Consider the following 15,566-nt stretch of genomic DNA (forward strand, 5'->3'; position numbering starts at 1 on the left):
AAAAGTTGCAGAAAATTATTTAGCAACCATTAACTAAATGGTGCTATTGATATATTGAAAACCTGTGAAAATGGAAAGAAGACAGAGGTCATGCTTTTACCACTTGAAGATGGTGACAGAAGTGTTAGTGAGCCCAATAAATCAGAAAAAGATGATAAAAAGATAAAATAATTTCTTTTTTTGGCCGGGCGCGGTGGCTCAAGCCTGTAATCCCAGCACTTTGGGAGGCCGAGGCGGGTGGATCACGAGGTCAAGAGATCGAGACCATCCTGGTCAACATTGTGAAACCCCGTCTCTACTAATACAAAAAAATTAGCTGGGCATGGTGGCGCGTGCCTGTAATCCCAGCTACTCAGGAAGCTGAGGTAGGAGAATCGCCTGAACCCAGGAGGCGGAGGTTGCGGTGAGCCGAGATCGTGCCATTGCACTCCAGCCTGGGTAACGAGAGTGAAACTCCGTCTCAAAAAAAAAAAAAAAAAAAAAAAAAAATTTCTTTTTTTTTTTATTTTGAGATGAAGTCTTGCTCTGTAGCCCAGATTAGAGTGCAGTGGCGTTATCTTGGCTCACCGCAACCTCCGCCTCCTGGGTTCAAGTGATTCTCCTGCTTCAGCCTCCTGAGTAGCTGGGATTACAGGTGCACACCGCCACGCCTGGCTAATTTTTGTGTTTTTGGTAGAGACCATGTTGCTCAGGCTGGTTTCAAACTCCTGACCTTGTGATCTGCCTGCCTCAGCCTCCCAAAGTGCTGGGATTACAGGCTTGAGCCACCATGCCCAGCCAAAAGATAAAAAAATTTAAAGGAAAGAAACAAACTATTATTCATTGATGACACTATTATATATGTAGAAAGTTCAAAATGATCCAAAGCTCTAATACAGTCAGTGCTTTACCCAAATAGCTCTAAAGTCAATAATTATTTAGCAATTGTCTGGATTTAAAAAATCAAACAAAAATAACTTACTGTGTACCAGCAACAAAACAAACACACTGAAGTTAAAAAGTAGTGCATACAGTAGTAGTTATTTAATTTAACTGTAAATAATTTAAATAATTATAAATTAATTTAAAGTAAATTAATTTTAAAATTTATAATAAAAAGTTCCTAGGAATAAATTGAATAAAAGCTGTGTAAAACCTTTATGGAGATCACTATACAATTTTGAAAGAAATTAAACACTTGAATAAATGAGCAGATGTACCCTGGTTTTGGATTGGAAAACTCACTGTTACAAACATATCAGTTCTCAGCTGGGGTAGGTGGCTCATGCCTGTAATCCCAGCAATTTGGGAGGCCGAGGTGGGCATATCACGAGGTCAGTAGATTGAGACCATCCTGGCCAAGGTGGTGAAACCCCATCTCTACCAAGATAGAAAAACAATTAGCCAGGCATGGTGGCATGTGCCTGTAGGTTCAGCTACTCAGGAGGCTGAGGCAGCAGAATTGCTTGAACCAGGGAGGTGTAGGTTGCATGAGCCGAGATCGCGCCACTACACTCCGGCCTGGGTGACAGAGTGAGACTCCGTCTCAAAAAATGAAATAATATAAATATACCAGTTATCCTCAAACTGATCTAGAAATTCAATGCAATCCTAATAAAAAACCCGTGATCATCAGCAGAGGGTGTGTGTTTTGGGGGGTGAAATTTACAAGCTAATTTATTTATTTATTTTTTTGAGATAGGGTATCACTCTGTCACTCAGGCTGGAGTGCAATGGCACAATCTCAGCTTACTGCAACCCCCACTTCCCAGGTTCAAGTGATTCTCCTGCCTCAGCCTCCTGAATAGCTGGGGTTACAGGTATGTGCCACCATGCTGAGTTAATTTTTGTTTTTTTTTTTTTTTTTTGAGACGGAGTTTCGCTCTTGTTACCCAGGCTGGAGTGCAATGGCGCAATCTCAGCTCACCGCAACCTCCGCCTCCTGGGTTCAAGCAATTCTCCTGCCTCAGCCTCCTGAGTAGCTGGGACTACAGGCCAATGCCACCATGCCCAGCTAATTTTTGTATTTTTTGGTAGAGACGAGGTTTCACCATGTTGACCAGGATCGTCTTGATCTCTTGACCTCGTGATCCGCCTGCCTCGGCCTCCCAAAGTGCTGGGATTACAGGCTTGAGCCACTGCGCCCGGCAATTTTTGTTTTTTTTAGTAGAGACAGGTTTTTACCATATTGTCCAGACTGGTCTTGAACTCCTGACCTCACATGATCTGCCTGCCTCAGCCACGCAAAGTGCTGGGATTACATCCGTGAGCCACCACGCCTGGCCTGATTTTTAAATTATATAGAAACAAAGGGGTCCATGAATACTTAAGATGTGATTGAAGAATTCCAGTTTATTCCATGCATCAAAGATCTTGTTTTAAGACATTGTTTTGAAAGCTGAAATGCTGAGGTTTTTATATTGGTAGGGTGCCCATCAGCTCTGGTTTGCCCAAGTGTACTGGTTTTTGCTGATGGTTCTGGTCTCATGAATAACAGAGTGTGTTTTCATCATGAGTCTTTTTGGAAGTCATATTCTACTGTTTGGGTAAAGAATTGATTGTATATTTTAGTTTAGTTTTTAATTTTTATTTTTAGAGTTGCCCATGTTTTCCCAAATACAGAATTCTAAACCAGAGAATAACAACATAGCAGAGAGATTGCTTCTCTTTTGGTAAGTGGTGGTCAGGAAGGAGTGCCAGGCAGCGTTAAGCTCTGGCCCCTCAGCATGTCTTGTTCCCTCTCTCCTTGCTCTCAGTGGGTTCCTTGGGCCTTCTTGTTTATGATGGAGAATACACAGGACTTAGCTTCCTCAGCTTCCTTCTTTCTTGCTGTGCTTAAGACAAGCAGCCGTATGGGGCTGTTATCTTTCTGCTACTGGGAAATGAGAGGGTGGGTGTTAAAAATTAACTTAAAAAGGAGAAGGATGAACACTTTTGAGCTCATAATATGTGTCACTGACATCACATCCTTTCTTCATTCATTTAGTAAATTCAAGTATGATTTGTTGGGCACTTATAATATGCCAGGTACATTACATAACTCCTGTAGCCTTCTGAAGAAAATAGTATCATTTTATATGAAGCTCAGTGTCTTAGTCTGTTTTCTGCTACTTAGAATACCTGAAATTGGGTAACTTATAAAGAAAAGAAATTTATTTTGTATAGTAACAGAGGCCGAGAAGTCCAAGGTTGAGAGGCGTATCTGGTGGGGAGACCTTCTTGCAGCTGGGGACACCGTGGTGGCCTGAGGTGGCATGGGGCATCACATGGCATGGGGGCTGAGTATGTTAATGTACTAGCTCAGGTCATTCTTCCTTTTTTTCTTTTTTTTGAGACAGAGTCTCACTCTGTCACCCAGGCTGGAGTGCAGTGGTGTGATCTCTGCTCACTGCAACCTCTGCCTCCTGGGTTCAAGTGATTCTTCTGCCTCAGCCTCCTGAGTAGCTGGGACTACACGCATGCACCACCACACCTGGCTAATTTTCGTATTTTTAGTAGAGATGGGGTTTCACCTTATTGGCCAGGATGGTCTTGATCTCGACCTCGTGATCCGCCTGTCTTGGCCTCCCAAAGTGCTGGGATTACAAGTGTGAACCACTGTGCCTGGCCTTTCTTCTTCTTCTTCTTCTTCTTCTTTTTTTTTTTTTTTAAGAAATGGGGTGTCATTCTGTTGCCCAAGCTGGAAGTGCAGTGGCACAGTCATGGCTCACTGTAGTTCAACCTCCGAGGCTCAAGTGATTCTCCCACCTCAGCCTCCTGAGTAGCGGGCACTGTAGGTGCACACCACCATGCTCAGCTGATTTTGTTTTGTTTTCAATAGAGATGGGTCTTGCCATGTCTAGCAGGCGGGTCTCAAACTTCTGGCCTCAAGTGATCCTCCTGCCTTTATAGCCTCCCAAAGTTCTGGGATCACAGGCATGGGCTACTGTTATATTGGGGTTCAGAGTGGCCTCAGCTCCCCTGAGAGGACATTTCTCCAGGTTCTTGGTCTCCTGCCCTCTCAAGAATGAGAGAGGGGACCACAGTGCAGTGTGCAATAAATGCCGGACTTAAAAGTGTTTTTAGAAGGTGATTTATTAGAGAGAGAAACAGGAGAAGGAAAGAGAAACAGCAAACTCTCACACTGAGTGAGAAGAGTTACCAGAGGCGGAAAACCAGAGAAGGAAAGCTCCTGTCACACTGAGTGAGAGAATCCAGAAAGAGGGAATCCAGGAGAGGAAAGCAGCTTCCACACCGAGTAGAAGGGAATAGAGAGAGAGAGATGAAGTTTAGGAGGGGAAGACAGGCTTCCACGAGAGAGTGTAGAAGGGGACCCCAGAAGGGAATCCAGGAGAAAGAAAGATGGCTTCCGTGAGAGAGTGTTCGTGGAAGGGGACCCAAACATGGAGTCCGAAGGGGTGTGGAAGAAGGGGACTTTTAACCTGAGAGGAACCCCCACCTTCTGTAAGACCCCTGGCCAATGAAAGGACTTCCTTAGAACTTCTGCTGGAGGCCGGGCGCGGTGGCTCACGACTGTAATCCCAGCACTTTGGGTGTCCGAGGCGGGTGGATCACAAGGTCAAGAGATCGAGACCATACTGGTCAATATGGTGAAACCCCGTCTCTACTAAAAACAAATTAGCTGGACGTGGTGGCACACGCCTGTAGTCCCAGCTGCTTGGAAGGCTGAGGCAGGAGAATTGCTTGAACCCAGGAGGCGGAGGTTGCGGTGAGCCAAGATCGCGCTATTGCACTCCAGCCTGGGTAACAAGAGCGAAACTCCATCTCAAAAAAAAAAAGAACTTCCGCTGGAGTGATTGACTTTTAGTTTCTTCCCGCGCCCACAAAATTTAAACATAAACCATTAAATCTCCCGGATGGAGAGAGATGGGAGGAGGGCATGGCGCTGGGAATTTCTTGCCCTTAAAACTATGCCCCCTTGTGGACCCGGAAAGAGAACACATTCCCTCACTACCACACCCGACCTCTTCTTTTTATAGAGCCACCAGTTCCACTGTCGTAATAACTCATCAATTCATGAATGGATTAATCCTGTTACCTCTTGGAGGCCCTACCTTTCAATACTGTCAAATTGGGATTAAGTTTTGTTTTGTTTTATTTTAGAGACAGAATCTTGCTCTGTCAGCCAGGCTGGAGTGCAATGGCGCAATCTAGACTTGCTGCAGCCTCCACCTCCCAGGTTCAAGCGATTCTTGTGCCTCAGCCTTCTGAGTAGCTGGGATTATAAACACACACTCTCGTTCCTGGCTAATTTTTGTATTTTTAGTAGAGATGGGGTTTTGCCATGTTGGCCAGGCTAGTCTCAAACTCCTGACCTCAGGTGATCCACTCACCTTGGCCTCCCACAGTGCTGGGATTACAGATGTGAGCCGCCACGCCCAGCTGGGGATTAGGTTTTCACATGAGTTTTGAAAGGGGTTATATATACAAGCCATAGACTCAGGGTGGTAAAAAAGCTTGCTCAAATTGTAGCAAGGCACAAACTAAGCTGTTGCGACGACGAGGTCCCAAAGAACAATGGCTTGAGCAAGGCGCAAGCACATGTCTTTCTCATCTAACAGTCTGGTCTGGCAGGTGGCCTTCCTCAGCTTGTGGCTTCCACTCATGGATTTAGAAGGGTCTTTATGGTTCTTGGTTTCCCACTAGGCGGAGGAAACAGAACCAAGGAAGGTAACACAGTAAGAGCTCGAGGTTCCGGTGTCACTTCTACTCCCATCCCAGTGACCAGAGTTTAGTCACATGATGACACTGGCTGTAAAGAAGGCTGGAAAAGTTAGGCTTGGAAGGGTGGCCGTGTACCCAGCTGACCTCTGTCCTGTTGAAGAAAGGGAGACTGGAAACGGGACAAGTAGAGCTTCTCCCACACCTGCCCGGAGTCACAGGTGGAGGGTGTAGATCCAGGGCCTCTATTCCTATCTGCTCTGCTCTTCTGTGGTACCTTACGACTGTTTGGGAAGAAGCAGCCTTTGAGAACTTTACTTATGTATTAAAATAATTTATTTATTTTTGAGACAGGGTCTTGCTCTGTCACTGAGGCTGGAGTGAAAAAGTATGATCATAGCTCACTGCAGTCTCAACCTCCTCGGCTCAAGTGATCTTCCTGTCTCAGCCTCCCATGTAGCTGAGACTATAGGCACACACCACCATGCCCAGCTAATTAAAAAAAAATTTGTTTTTGTAGAGATGGGGTCTCACCGTGTTGCCCAGGCTTGTCCTGAACTCCTGGGCTCCAGCGAACCTCCTACCTTGACCTCCTGAATTGTTGGGATTACAGGCGTGAGCTGTGCCTGGCCTCTTTTCACTTCTGATTTTGGATTTTTACTTAACCTGTTTGCCCCACTCCACCCGCTTTTTAAAGTTTGACTTTTTTTCCTGGTCTTTTTCCCAGTGGACTATGCCCAGGATAGACATAGTCTTGTTTGTTCCTTGGTTGTAAAAATATTCATTGTGCTTCATGGGGTCACATTGGTGTTTCTTTTCGGGCCAAATGGAAATCAAGCATTCAGCCTGTCCAGTGGTATGTTGGTAAATGTTTAACAACTGGCTTTCTAGGGGAGGATAAAACCTCCTGGTTTGTAACACTTGCTGATTTCCATGGTGTTAATACTCCCACCACGTTTGAGTTGAGCTGCCAGTGTGATGCCCTGAAGGTGGAAGAGGGAAGAGAGGTATGAGGGCCCTGGTTGCCACCACGCAGCATGGCCTCTGTGAGCACAGTGACTTATCGCTGTCTCCATCTCTTTACACTGAGGGTCCTGATAATGAAATGTACTGGGAACCGTGCTAGGTCCTTTATGTGAAATAACTCAGTAATCCTCACCACAGGGGGTGTTTATTGCTGCATTTTTAGGTGAGGAAATCAAGGCATGAGAGATCATGTAACTGGCCTCAGGTCACACCACAGAGCTAGGACTTTGATCATAATCTTTAAAAGAAAAAAATGGTGGCTGGGCTCCAGTGGCTGATGCTATAATCCCAGCGTCTTGGGAGGCTGAGGCAGGTGTGGGATTGCTTGAGCCCAGGTGTTCAAGACCAGCCTGGGCAACACGGCAAGACCTGGTCTCTACAAAAAAAAAAAAGAAGTTTAGGATTTAAAACAGACCATCTTGGATAATATGGCAAAACCTCGTCTCTACAAAAAAAGGTGCAAAAATTAGCTGGGTGTGGTGGTGCATGCCTATACTCCCAGCTTGGGGGGCTGAAGTGGGAGGATCACTGAAGCCTGGGAGGTTGAGCCTGCAGTCTGCCAGAATCTCACCACTGCACTCTAGCCTTGGTAACAGAGCGAGACCCTATCTTAAAAAAAAAAAAAAAAGCCAAAATGCTGGACAAGGTGGCTCATGCCTAAAATCTCAGCACTTTGGGAGGCTGAGGCGGGAGGATTGCTTGAGCCCAGGAATTCAAGGTTGCAGTGACTGTGTTCAGGCCTCTGTACTCCAGCCTGACTCACAGAGCAGGGCCCTGCCTCAAAAATATCCATAAATTAAAAAAAAAAAAAAAAAAGTTTGTGGCCAGACAGGTAATAGGGCATTTCAGATTCTCATTTTCTCTTAGCAACAGTCTCTATCACAGAATGTTCTTTTTTAAAGGGCTCTCTCGTGGAACTGTATGATCATATGGGCAACACTTCTGTTTGAAATCTACCTTCTGTTTGATGGATATGCCATCCTGAAAAAAGTAAAGAAGCTGAACTTCAGGTTCCTTTCATTTAGCATTGGGTAAGCGTCTAGAAGAGGTTGCGTATACTGTGCGTGACATCCCTGATGGACTCTGGAGGATGGGGTGTCAGGATGTGAGAGGAGCCCTTATGCTTGGTTGATACTCCAGGTATAACCAGAAATGTCTTAAATCAACAAGCTGGGCCATGAACCAGTTGTTTTTTCTGAAGATACTGCCAGTACTGACCTTGAGGTCATTTAGGGAAGGAAATTTAAGGCCTTCCCTGTGGGTAGGGGCTAACCAGGAAGATGCTAGTGTCTCTATGGAGGATAGGGTGTAGTTGCGCAGGTAGGAGAAAAATTCACAATATTATCTGAGTAAATGTTCTGGAGTCAGTTTATACCAGTTTCTTTGACAGTGAAATTAGCTGTAACTAAACCAGTGCCATTGCAGTGAACTCTTAAAGGATGCCTCTGATCTGATCTTTTTTTTTTTTTTTTTGAGATGGAGTCTCGCTCTATTACCCAGTCCCGAGTACAGTGGCAAGATCTCTGCTCACTGCAGCCTCCATCTCCTGGGTTCCAATGATTCTCCTGCCTCACCCTCCTGAGTAGTTGGGATTACAGGTGTGTGCCACCATGCCTGGCTAATTTTTGTATTTTTAGTAGAGATGGGGTTGGCTAGGCTGGTCTCAAAACTCCTGACCTCAAGTGATCTGCCTGCCTTGGACCTGCAGAGTGCTGGGATTACAGGTGTTAGCCACCATGCCAGCCTGATGTGATCATTTTTGAGTGTTTCTTAGAATGTGGGGAGAGTTGATAGAAACATAGACATGTTCTTGTTATACAGAGATTTTTTTCTTTTTTCTTTTTTGAGATGGAATCTCACACTATCACCCAGGCTGGAGTGCAGTGGTGCTATCTTGGAGCACTACAACCTCCACCTCCCGGGTTCAGGCAGTTCTCCTGCTTCAGCCTCCCCAGTAGCTGGGATTACAGGCGCCTACCAACATGCCTGGCTAATTTTTGTATTTTTAGTAGAGTCCGGATTTCACTATGTTGGTCAGGTTGATCTCAAACTCCTGACCTCAGGTGATCCACCCACCTCAGCCTACCAAGTGCTGGGATTATAGGCCTGAGCCTCCACACCTGGCCCATATGCTGTTTCTCAAGAGAAACATTTTAAATATAAAGACACAAGTAGGTTGAAAGTAAAAGGATGTTAAAGGATATACCAAACATGAATCATAAGAAGGATGCACTATGTGAGTATCAGGCACAGCAGACTTCAAAACAAGGTATATTGCCGGAGACAATGAAGGACATTTCAAAATGATCAAAGAATTAATCAAGACATAACAGGCCAGGTGTGGTCGTTCACACCTGTAATCCCAGAACTTTGGGAGGCCGAGGCAGACGGATCATGAGGTCAGGAGTTCAAGACCAGCCTGACCAACATGGTGAAATCCCGTCTCTACTAAATACAAAAAAACTAGCTGGGTGTGGTGGCACATGCCTGTAATCCTAGCTACTTGGGAGGCTGAGGCAGAAGAATAGCTTGAACTTGGCAGGCAGAGGTTGCAGTGAGCTGCAGTTGCACCATTGCACTCCAGCCTGGGCAACAAGAGTGAAACTGTCTCAAAAAAAAAAAAAAGACATAACAATGCTATGTATGTAGCAACATAATAAAATAAATTTAGGGTCAGGTGTAGTGGCTCACACCTGTAATCCTATCACTTTCGGAGGCTGAAGCAGACGGATCACGAGGTCAGGAGTTCGAGACCAGCCTGACCAACATGGTGAAACCCCATCTCTACTAAGAATAAAAAAATTAGCTGGGTGTGGTGGCACACGCCTGTAATCCCAGCTACTCGGGAAGCTGAGGCAGGGGAATCGCTTGAACCCAGGAGGTGGAGGTTGCAGTGAGCTGAGATCGCGCCATTGCACTCCAGCCTGGGTGACACGGTGAAACTCTGTCTCAAAAAAAAAAAAAAAAAAATTCAGGCCGGATGCAGTGGCTCACATCTGTAATCCTGACACTTTGAGAGGCCAAGGCAGTTGAGGCCAAGAGTTCAAGACCAGCCTGGGCAACATACTGTGACCCCATCTCTACAAAATATTTAAACAGCTGGTCATGATGGTGCTTGGTTGTACTCCTAGCTACTTGGGAGGCTGAGATGGGAGGACTGCTTGAGCCCAAAGTGAGCTGATTGTTGGACTGCACTCCAGCCTGGGCAACATGGCAAAACACTATCTCTAAAAATAAAATCCAGTCTGACAATGTTTGTCTTTAATTGAAATGATTATTTGCATTTAATGCACTTATTGAAGTGGTTGAATTTGTGTCTGGTATCTTGCTATTTTTCTTCTGTCTCACCTGTTTTTGTGACTTACCTCCTTGTATTTTTATTTTTATTTTTGGTCTTTTGGATTAATCCAGTCGTTTTAAATGATTCTGCTAGAAAAGTTTAAGACCTATTTGGTTGATGGTCTCTTGTGATCCACCCAGCCTTCTACCATTCTGTGGCTAGAAACAGAACTGCCCAAAAGGCGCCTCTAACTGTCCTGTCTTGCAAGTTCTGATTTTGGGGGGAAAAAAAAAGCATTGGCAAGGTGGGACTCAATTCTTTCTCTGGATTGTGTGTCATCCAGCACGTGAGACATCTGGTAGTGCATTTAGGAGAGAGGGGCATCCAGTACGTGTGTGGAGGCAGCTGTCTCTTCCTGAAAGTGCTTTTAGGAATCATTATTTCTGGTCCTCTGAAGTTTGCTGCTACCACTCATAAGTATCCATTCCCCTTAGGAAAGCATAAGGAAGATCTTAAGACTCAGAAGGAAAACTGAATGCAGGCCAGGCTTGGTGGCTCAATGCCTATAATCCTAGCACTTTGGGAAGCCAAGGCAGGCAAGGCACTTGAGCTCAGCAGTTAGAGACCAACCTGGGCAACACAGTGAATTCCTGTCTTTACAAAAAATATATATATATATATGTATATATATATGAAACTTCCCCACCCCAAAATCAAAACTGAATATAGTATCAGTGTATATATGAAGTCCCTTGTGCTAAAGTCAAAGCAGTCCCATTTTGGGGTCTTAAGAGCGCCATCTCTGGGCTCTTCATATCTAAGTCCATGAGAAGTGCCCACCGGAGTGGTGTGTATAGGTTGGGGGCTGCAGGACCTCACCCTTAGCTGGAGCTGGGGAGCCTGTGCAGAATGATACAAGTGGGAAAGTGCAGTTTGTGTGGGAAGAAAAGTTCAGTGTCTTTGTAGTGCGGGTGGGGTCCAGGAGTACCCAGGAGATGCCCAGAGGACCTGCAGGCATGCTGTAGAAAGCAGCCTAGTAGGCCTCTGGGGCCAGGAGAGGTTTTGAAGCTGAGGTGAGAGGATGTGCACACGTCGAGTTTGAAACAGCACAAACTGTGGGTGTGGATTACATGGGCAATACTTACTAAAAAAAAAAAAATAAATGAAACCGCAAACCAGAGACTGTGGGAATGTGACTGGATGGCAGAGGCTCCCATGTCAGGGGTCCTAGGGCAGCACAGGCTTTACGGACAGACACACCTGGGCATTTGTATCTGTGGTCAGCCTTTTCTTTTTCTAAGTAAAAATATTAGGTAAGATAAATTCCATCTACTCTTACTGTAATTTTTAAAATAATGTTTCATGTAACATTGAAAAGATTTATAATCTTACAATAAAGTTTGAACTTTGTTAAAGATGTAGGCTTTATGTTTTCTCTATCACAATAATGAAAACTTTGTTGCTGTACAGCCCTGGCTTACAGAATGACATGTGAGGCCCTAGGGAGGACAAACCTCGTGTGTCCAGGCAAAGCCAGCCAGAGCTGGGATGTTTGGGAAGCAGAGGAGGGGCTGGATCGGTGATGATTCCTCAGGGGGCTGTGGCAAGACCTTGTGTCTAGTTGGTGTATGTGGAAGGAGGTGCCTGCTTCAGAGATAACCCTGAGTGTGATTCCACAAGGTGGGGACAATGAGTGGAGGGGCCGGGTGGCAGAGGAGTGAGCGCAGGGTCATCTTGAGTTTGAGTTGCTGAGTTTGCTCACAAACAAATGTGTGACTTTCGGCGGGGAGATGTCCAGTGTTCACTCAGGATGGAAAGCATCCCTGAGACATGAGAGACACCTGGATGCTTTCACCCAACAACTGCAGAGCAAGCAAGAGCATTGAGGGGCATATGGAGCACTCTGGTGGATGGAGGACAGTGTGGAGAAGGAGGACAAGGGACAACGGGTCAGCCCAGAAGAGAACCTGGAGAGGCAGGTCCTGGAGCTGGAGGATGCAGCTTCAGAGCTGCTGAGTAGCTGGGAAGACCGTGCTAACTTTGTGACTCCAACCTGGAGAGGTCTGATGAGAATGGTTACTGGAGCTACCACCATCCTGTGCTCTGGGAATCTTGTGTGATCCTGCTGGGGCTGGGCTTCTGGGACTGGGGTCTAGTATTGCTGAGGGTGGATTTGCGGAGGCCAGAAATGACCCCTTTGCCCTCACTTGCAGCTCCGTGGCCATCACGATGTTCTGGAAGTTTGACTTGAACACCACGTCCCATGTTGACAAGCTGCTGGACAAGGAGCATGTGACGCTGCAGGAGTTAATGGATGAAGATGACATCTTGCAGGAGTGTAAGGCTCAGAACCAGAAGCTGCTGGACTTCCTGTGCAGGCAGCAGTGCATGGAGGAGCTGGTGAGCCTCATCACACAGGATCCACCCCTGGACATGGAGGAGAAGGTCCGCTTCAAGTATGTACCAAAGCTTTGATGGGCCAGTATACCAGGCAGTACTGTGGGGATGCCGCAGGCAGTGTCTGAGGATGGCAAGACTTGGGGCTTTCTGAGGAAGAAGCAAGCCTTAAAAATCCACTCCATCGGGCCGGGCGCGGTGGCTCACGCCTGTAATCCCAGCACTTTGGGAGGCCGAGGCGGGTGGATCACGAGGTCAAGAGATTGAGACCATCCCGGTCAACATGGTGAAACCCCGTCTCTACTAAAAATACAAAAAATTAGCTGGGCATGGTGGCGCGTGCCTGTAATCCCAGCTACTCAGGAGGCTGAGGCAGGAGAATTGCCTGAACCCAGGAGGCGGAGGTTGCGGTGAGCCAAGATCGCGCCATTGCACTCCAGCCTGGGTAACGAGCGAAACTCTGTCTCAAAAAAAAAAAAAAAAAATCCACTCCATCTGAGAAGTGAGGAAGGCATTCCCATAATACCCATGGGGTATGATGTTTTAGAGTTTGGAGGTTGGGTGCAGTGGCTCACACCTATAATCCCAGCACTTTGAGGGGCTGAGGTGGGTGGATTAATTGAGCCCAGGAATTTGAGACCAGGGGCTCAGTTAATCCACCCACCTCAGCCCCGCAAAGTGGGCGAAGTAGCGAGACCCTCTTTCTATTTAAAAAAAAATTTTTTTTTTTTTTTGAGACAAAGTCTTGTTCTGTCATCAGGCGCCAGGCTGGAGTGCAGTAGCGTGATCTTGGCTCACTGCAACTTCTGCCGCCTGGGTTCAAGCAATTCTCCTGTCTCAACCTCTCAAGTAGCTGGGACTACAGGTGCGTGCCACCACGCCCAGCTAATTTTTTGTATTTTTAGTAGAGATGGGGTTTCACCGTGTTGGCCAGGATGGTCTCGATCTCTTGACCTTGTGATCCGCCCTCCTCGGCCTCCCAAAGTGCTGGGATTACAGGTGTGAGCCACTGTGCCTAGCCTAAAAAATTTTTTTAGAAATTAACCAGATGTGGTGTCGTACACCTGTGGTTCCAGCTACTTGGGAGGCTGAGGTAGGAGGATTGCTTGAATTTGAGAGGTTGAGGCTGCAGTGAGCCATGATTGTGCCTCTATACTCCAGCCTGGGTGACAGAGCGAGACACTGTCTTAAAGAAAAAGGAATTTTTACTCTCTTGTGCCTGCATTTTCTCATTCTGAGTTAAAAGTAAAGTTAATTTTAGTTGGTACAGGTCAGAGTGTTTTGAGTGTCAGTATGTTGGGAAAAAGATGGATCCCGTGATAGAGATGCGGGTGGCGTCGTAGCATGCGGCCACGCTGTCAGCAGGGTTGGCTCCAGGTCTACGAAACAGCCCGGCAGGAGAGAGATGCAGTATCTGACCCCACAGTCCTGGGAATTGCTTCATTTAGGGTCTTAAGCTTGAAGGAGAAACATCGTTGTCATTCGTGGTACCGTCTGTTCTCAAAGTTTTTCCTGAAATGTCCATTCAGCCCTGGCCAGGATGCTGGGAGATGACACAGAGGGAAGGGGCAGGGTAGTGAGGTGGCTGGAGCCGCAGGACCTTGGGTCAGGACAGAGGGTAAGCAAGGATGGGGCTGGCGTGAGAGGGAGGACGGGGCGGAGCCAGCCCCCCAGCTCCTGCGGTGCAGCTCTGAGAAGAGCACGTGGTCCACAGTGTCTCCCTTGATGCCTCACCAGGAAGTGGGCTATACATATGGGTCAGCAAACCTCGTCCTGCAGGTCATGTCCTGTTTCTCTGTGGCCTGTGAGTGAAGAATGGTTTTACATATTTAATTTTTATTTAATTTTATTATTTTTTTTAATTAATTTTTTTTTTTTAGAGACGGGGTTTTACCACGTTGGCCAGGCTGGTCTCAAATGCTTGACCTGAAGTGATCCGCCCACCTTGGCCTCCCAAAGTGCTGGGATTACAGGTGTGAGCCACTGTGCCTGGCTTTTTAGTTTAGTTTTTGGAGACAGGGTCTCACTCTACCACCCAGGCTGGAGCGCAGTGGCACGATCTCGGCTCAGTGCATTCTGTGCCTCTCAGTCCCGTGATCCTCTCGCCTTAGCCTCCCGAGTAGCTGGCATTACAGGTGGGTGCTACCATGCCCGGCTAAGTTGTTTTTGTATTTTTTTTGTAGAAACGGGGTTTTGCCATGTTGCCCAGGCTGGTTTCAAATCCTGGGCTCAAGTGATCCACCCACCTTGGCCTCCCAAAGTGCTGGGATTATAGGTGTAAGCCACTGTGCCCAGCTGGTTTTACCTTTCTAAATGGTTAGGGGAAAAAAAATCAAAGGAAGAATATTTTGTTACATGCGTGAAAAAGACATGAAATTCACATTTCAGTGTCCACCAAGGAAGTCTCGTTAGACACAGCCACACTCATCTACATCTCATGCAGTGTTGAGCAGCTCTAGCAGGGGCCATCAAAAATAATTTCTATCTAGCCATTTACAGAAATTCTTTGCTGGCTTTTGTCTTAGAAGGAAAATAAAGCAGGATAGGGACCCAGGGTGTCCCTGTGGCAGGGGGTGGTCAGGAGTGGTCAGGCAGGTCCTCTCAGACAAGGGGAGCTGAGCTGGCATGGGGAGGAGAGTTCCAGCCTGAGCGGGGCCTTGCCGGCAAGGAGCTGAGGGCTTATGGTGGGGCGGCTACAGCCAGCAGCTGCTGTGGTATCTGGTGTGCTGGTCACACCTGCTGTGTCAGCATAACTGTTGATAGCCCCCATTCCTCCCACTCCCAAATGTGGCCCAGTTTGGTGACAAATTAGAGCTGAGAGGCAGGTATGGGGGCTGGAGAGTGGGGATGGGTCTTCTGGACCAGGACAGGAATACCCCAGTAGCGTCAATGAGCCAGGAGAGTCTTAGAGTTTGGGAGAGATCATTAGTAGATAAGTACGGAACCAGAGGACTATGAACTTGGGGGAGACTTACATAAGTAAGCAGAGATGCCCTGAATAAACAAACCAGCTCAGCTGTAAGCAGTGCTTAACTTACTCCTATGAGGTAAACACAGGATATCCATTTACATTACCCTATAACTTTGGAGGAGGGAAAGGGAGAGGGAAGTTGGGTGGTGGGGAAAGCTTTGCCTTCCATTTTAGGAAGTTAATTCATAATGTCTAAAATTGATAAGGGAAGAAGAAATGTATGTGTGTATTATTTAGAAACATGGAGATTAA

General features: G+C 46.6%; 1 protein-coding gene across 9 annotated transcripts in view; it reads left to right on the plus strand.

Moving 5' to 3' along the window:
* PPP6R2 (protein phosphatase 6 regulatory subunit 2) overlaps positions 1-15,566 on the plus strand; it is a 98,453-nt gene that overhangs the window by 38,490 nt on the left and 44,397 nt on the right. For 7 of the 9 annotated variants that reach the window (XM_064368267.1, XM_064368270.1, XM_064368269.1 and 4 more), the window contains exons 3-4: positions 7,569-7,697; positions 12,160-12,402. In XM_064368267.1, coding sequence (XP_064224337.1) covers positions 7,588-7,697; positions 12,160-12,402 — 353 coding nt within the window. In that variant the 5' untranslated portion in view covers positions 7,569-7,587. Of the gene's footprint in view, positions 1-7,568; positions 7,698-12,159; positions 12,403-15,566 lie in introns of those variants that run through there. The other 2 variants (XM_064368273.1, XM_064368275.1) reach the window with 2 other exon arrangements.

The sequence above is a fragment of the Aotus nancymaae genome, unplaced genomic scaffold (genome assembly GCF_030222135.1).
Source record: "Aotus nancymaae isolate 86718 unplaced genomic scaffold, 86718_ANA_hifiasm-v0.15.2.pri h1tg000076l, whole genome shotgun sequence".
In the NCBI taxonomy this organism is placed as follows: domain Eukaryota; kingdom Metazoa; phylum Chordata; class Mammalia; order Primates; family Aotidae; genus Aotus; species Aotus nancymaae.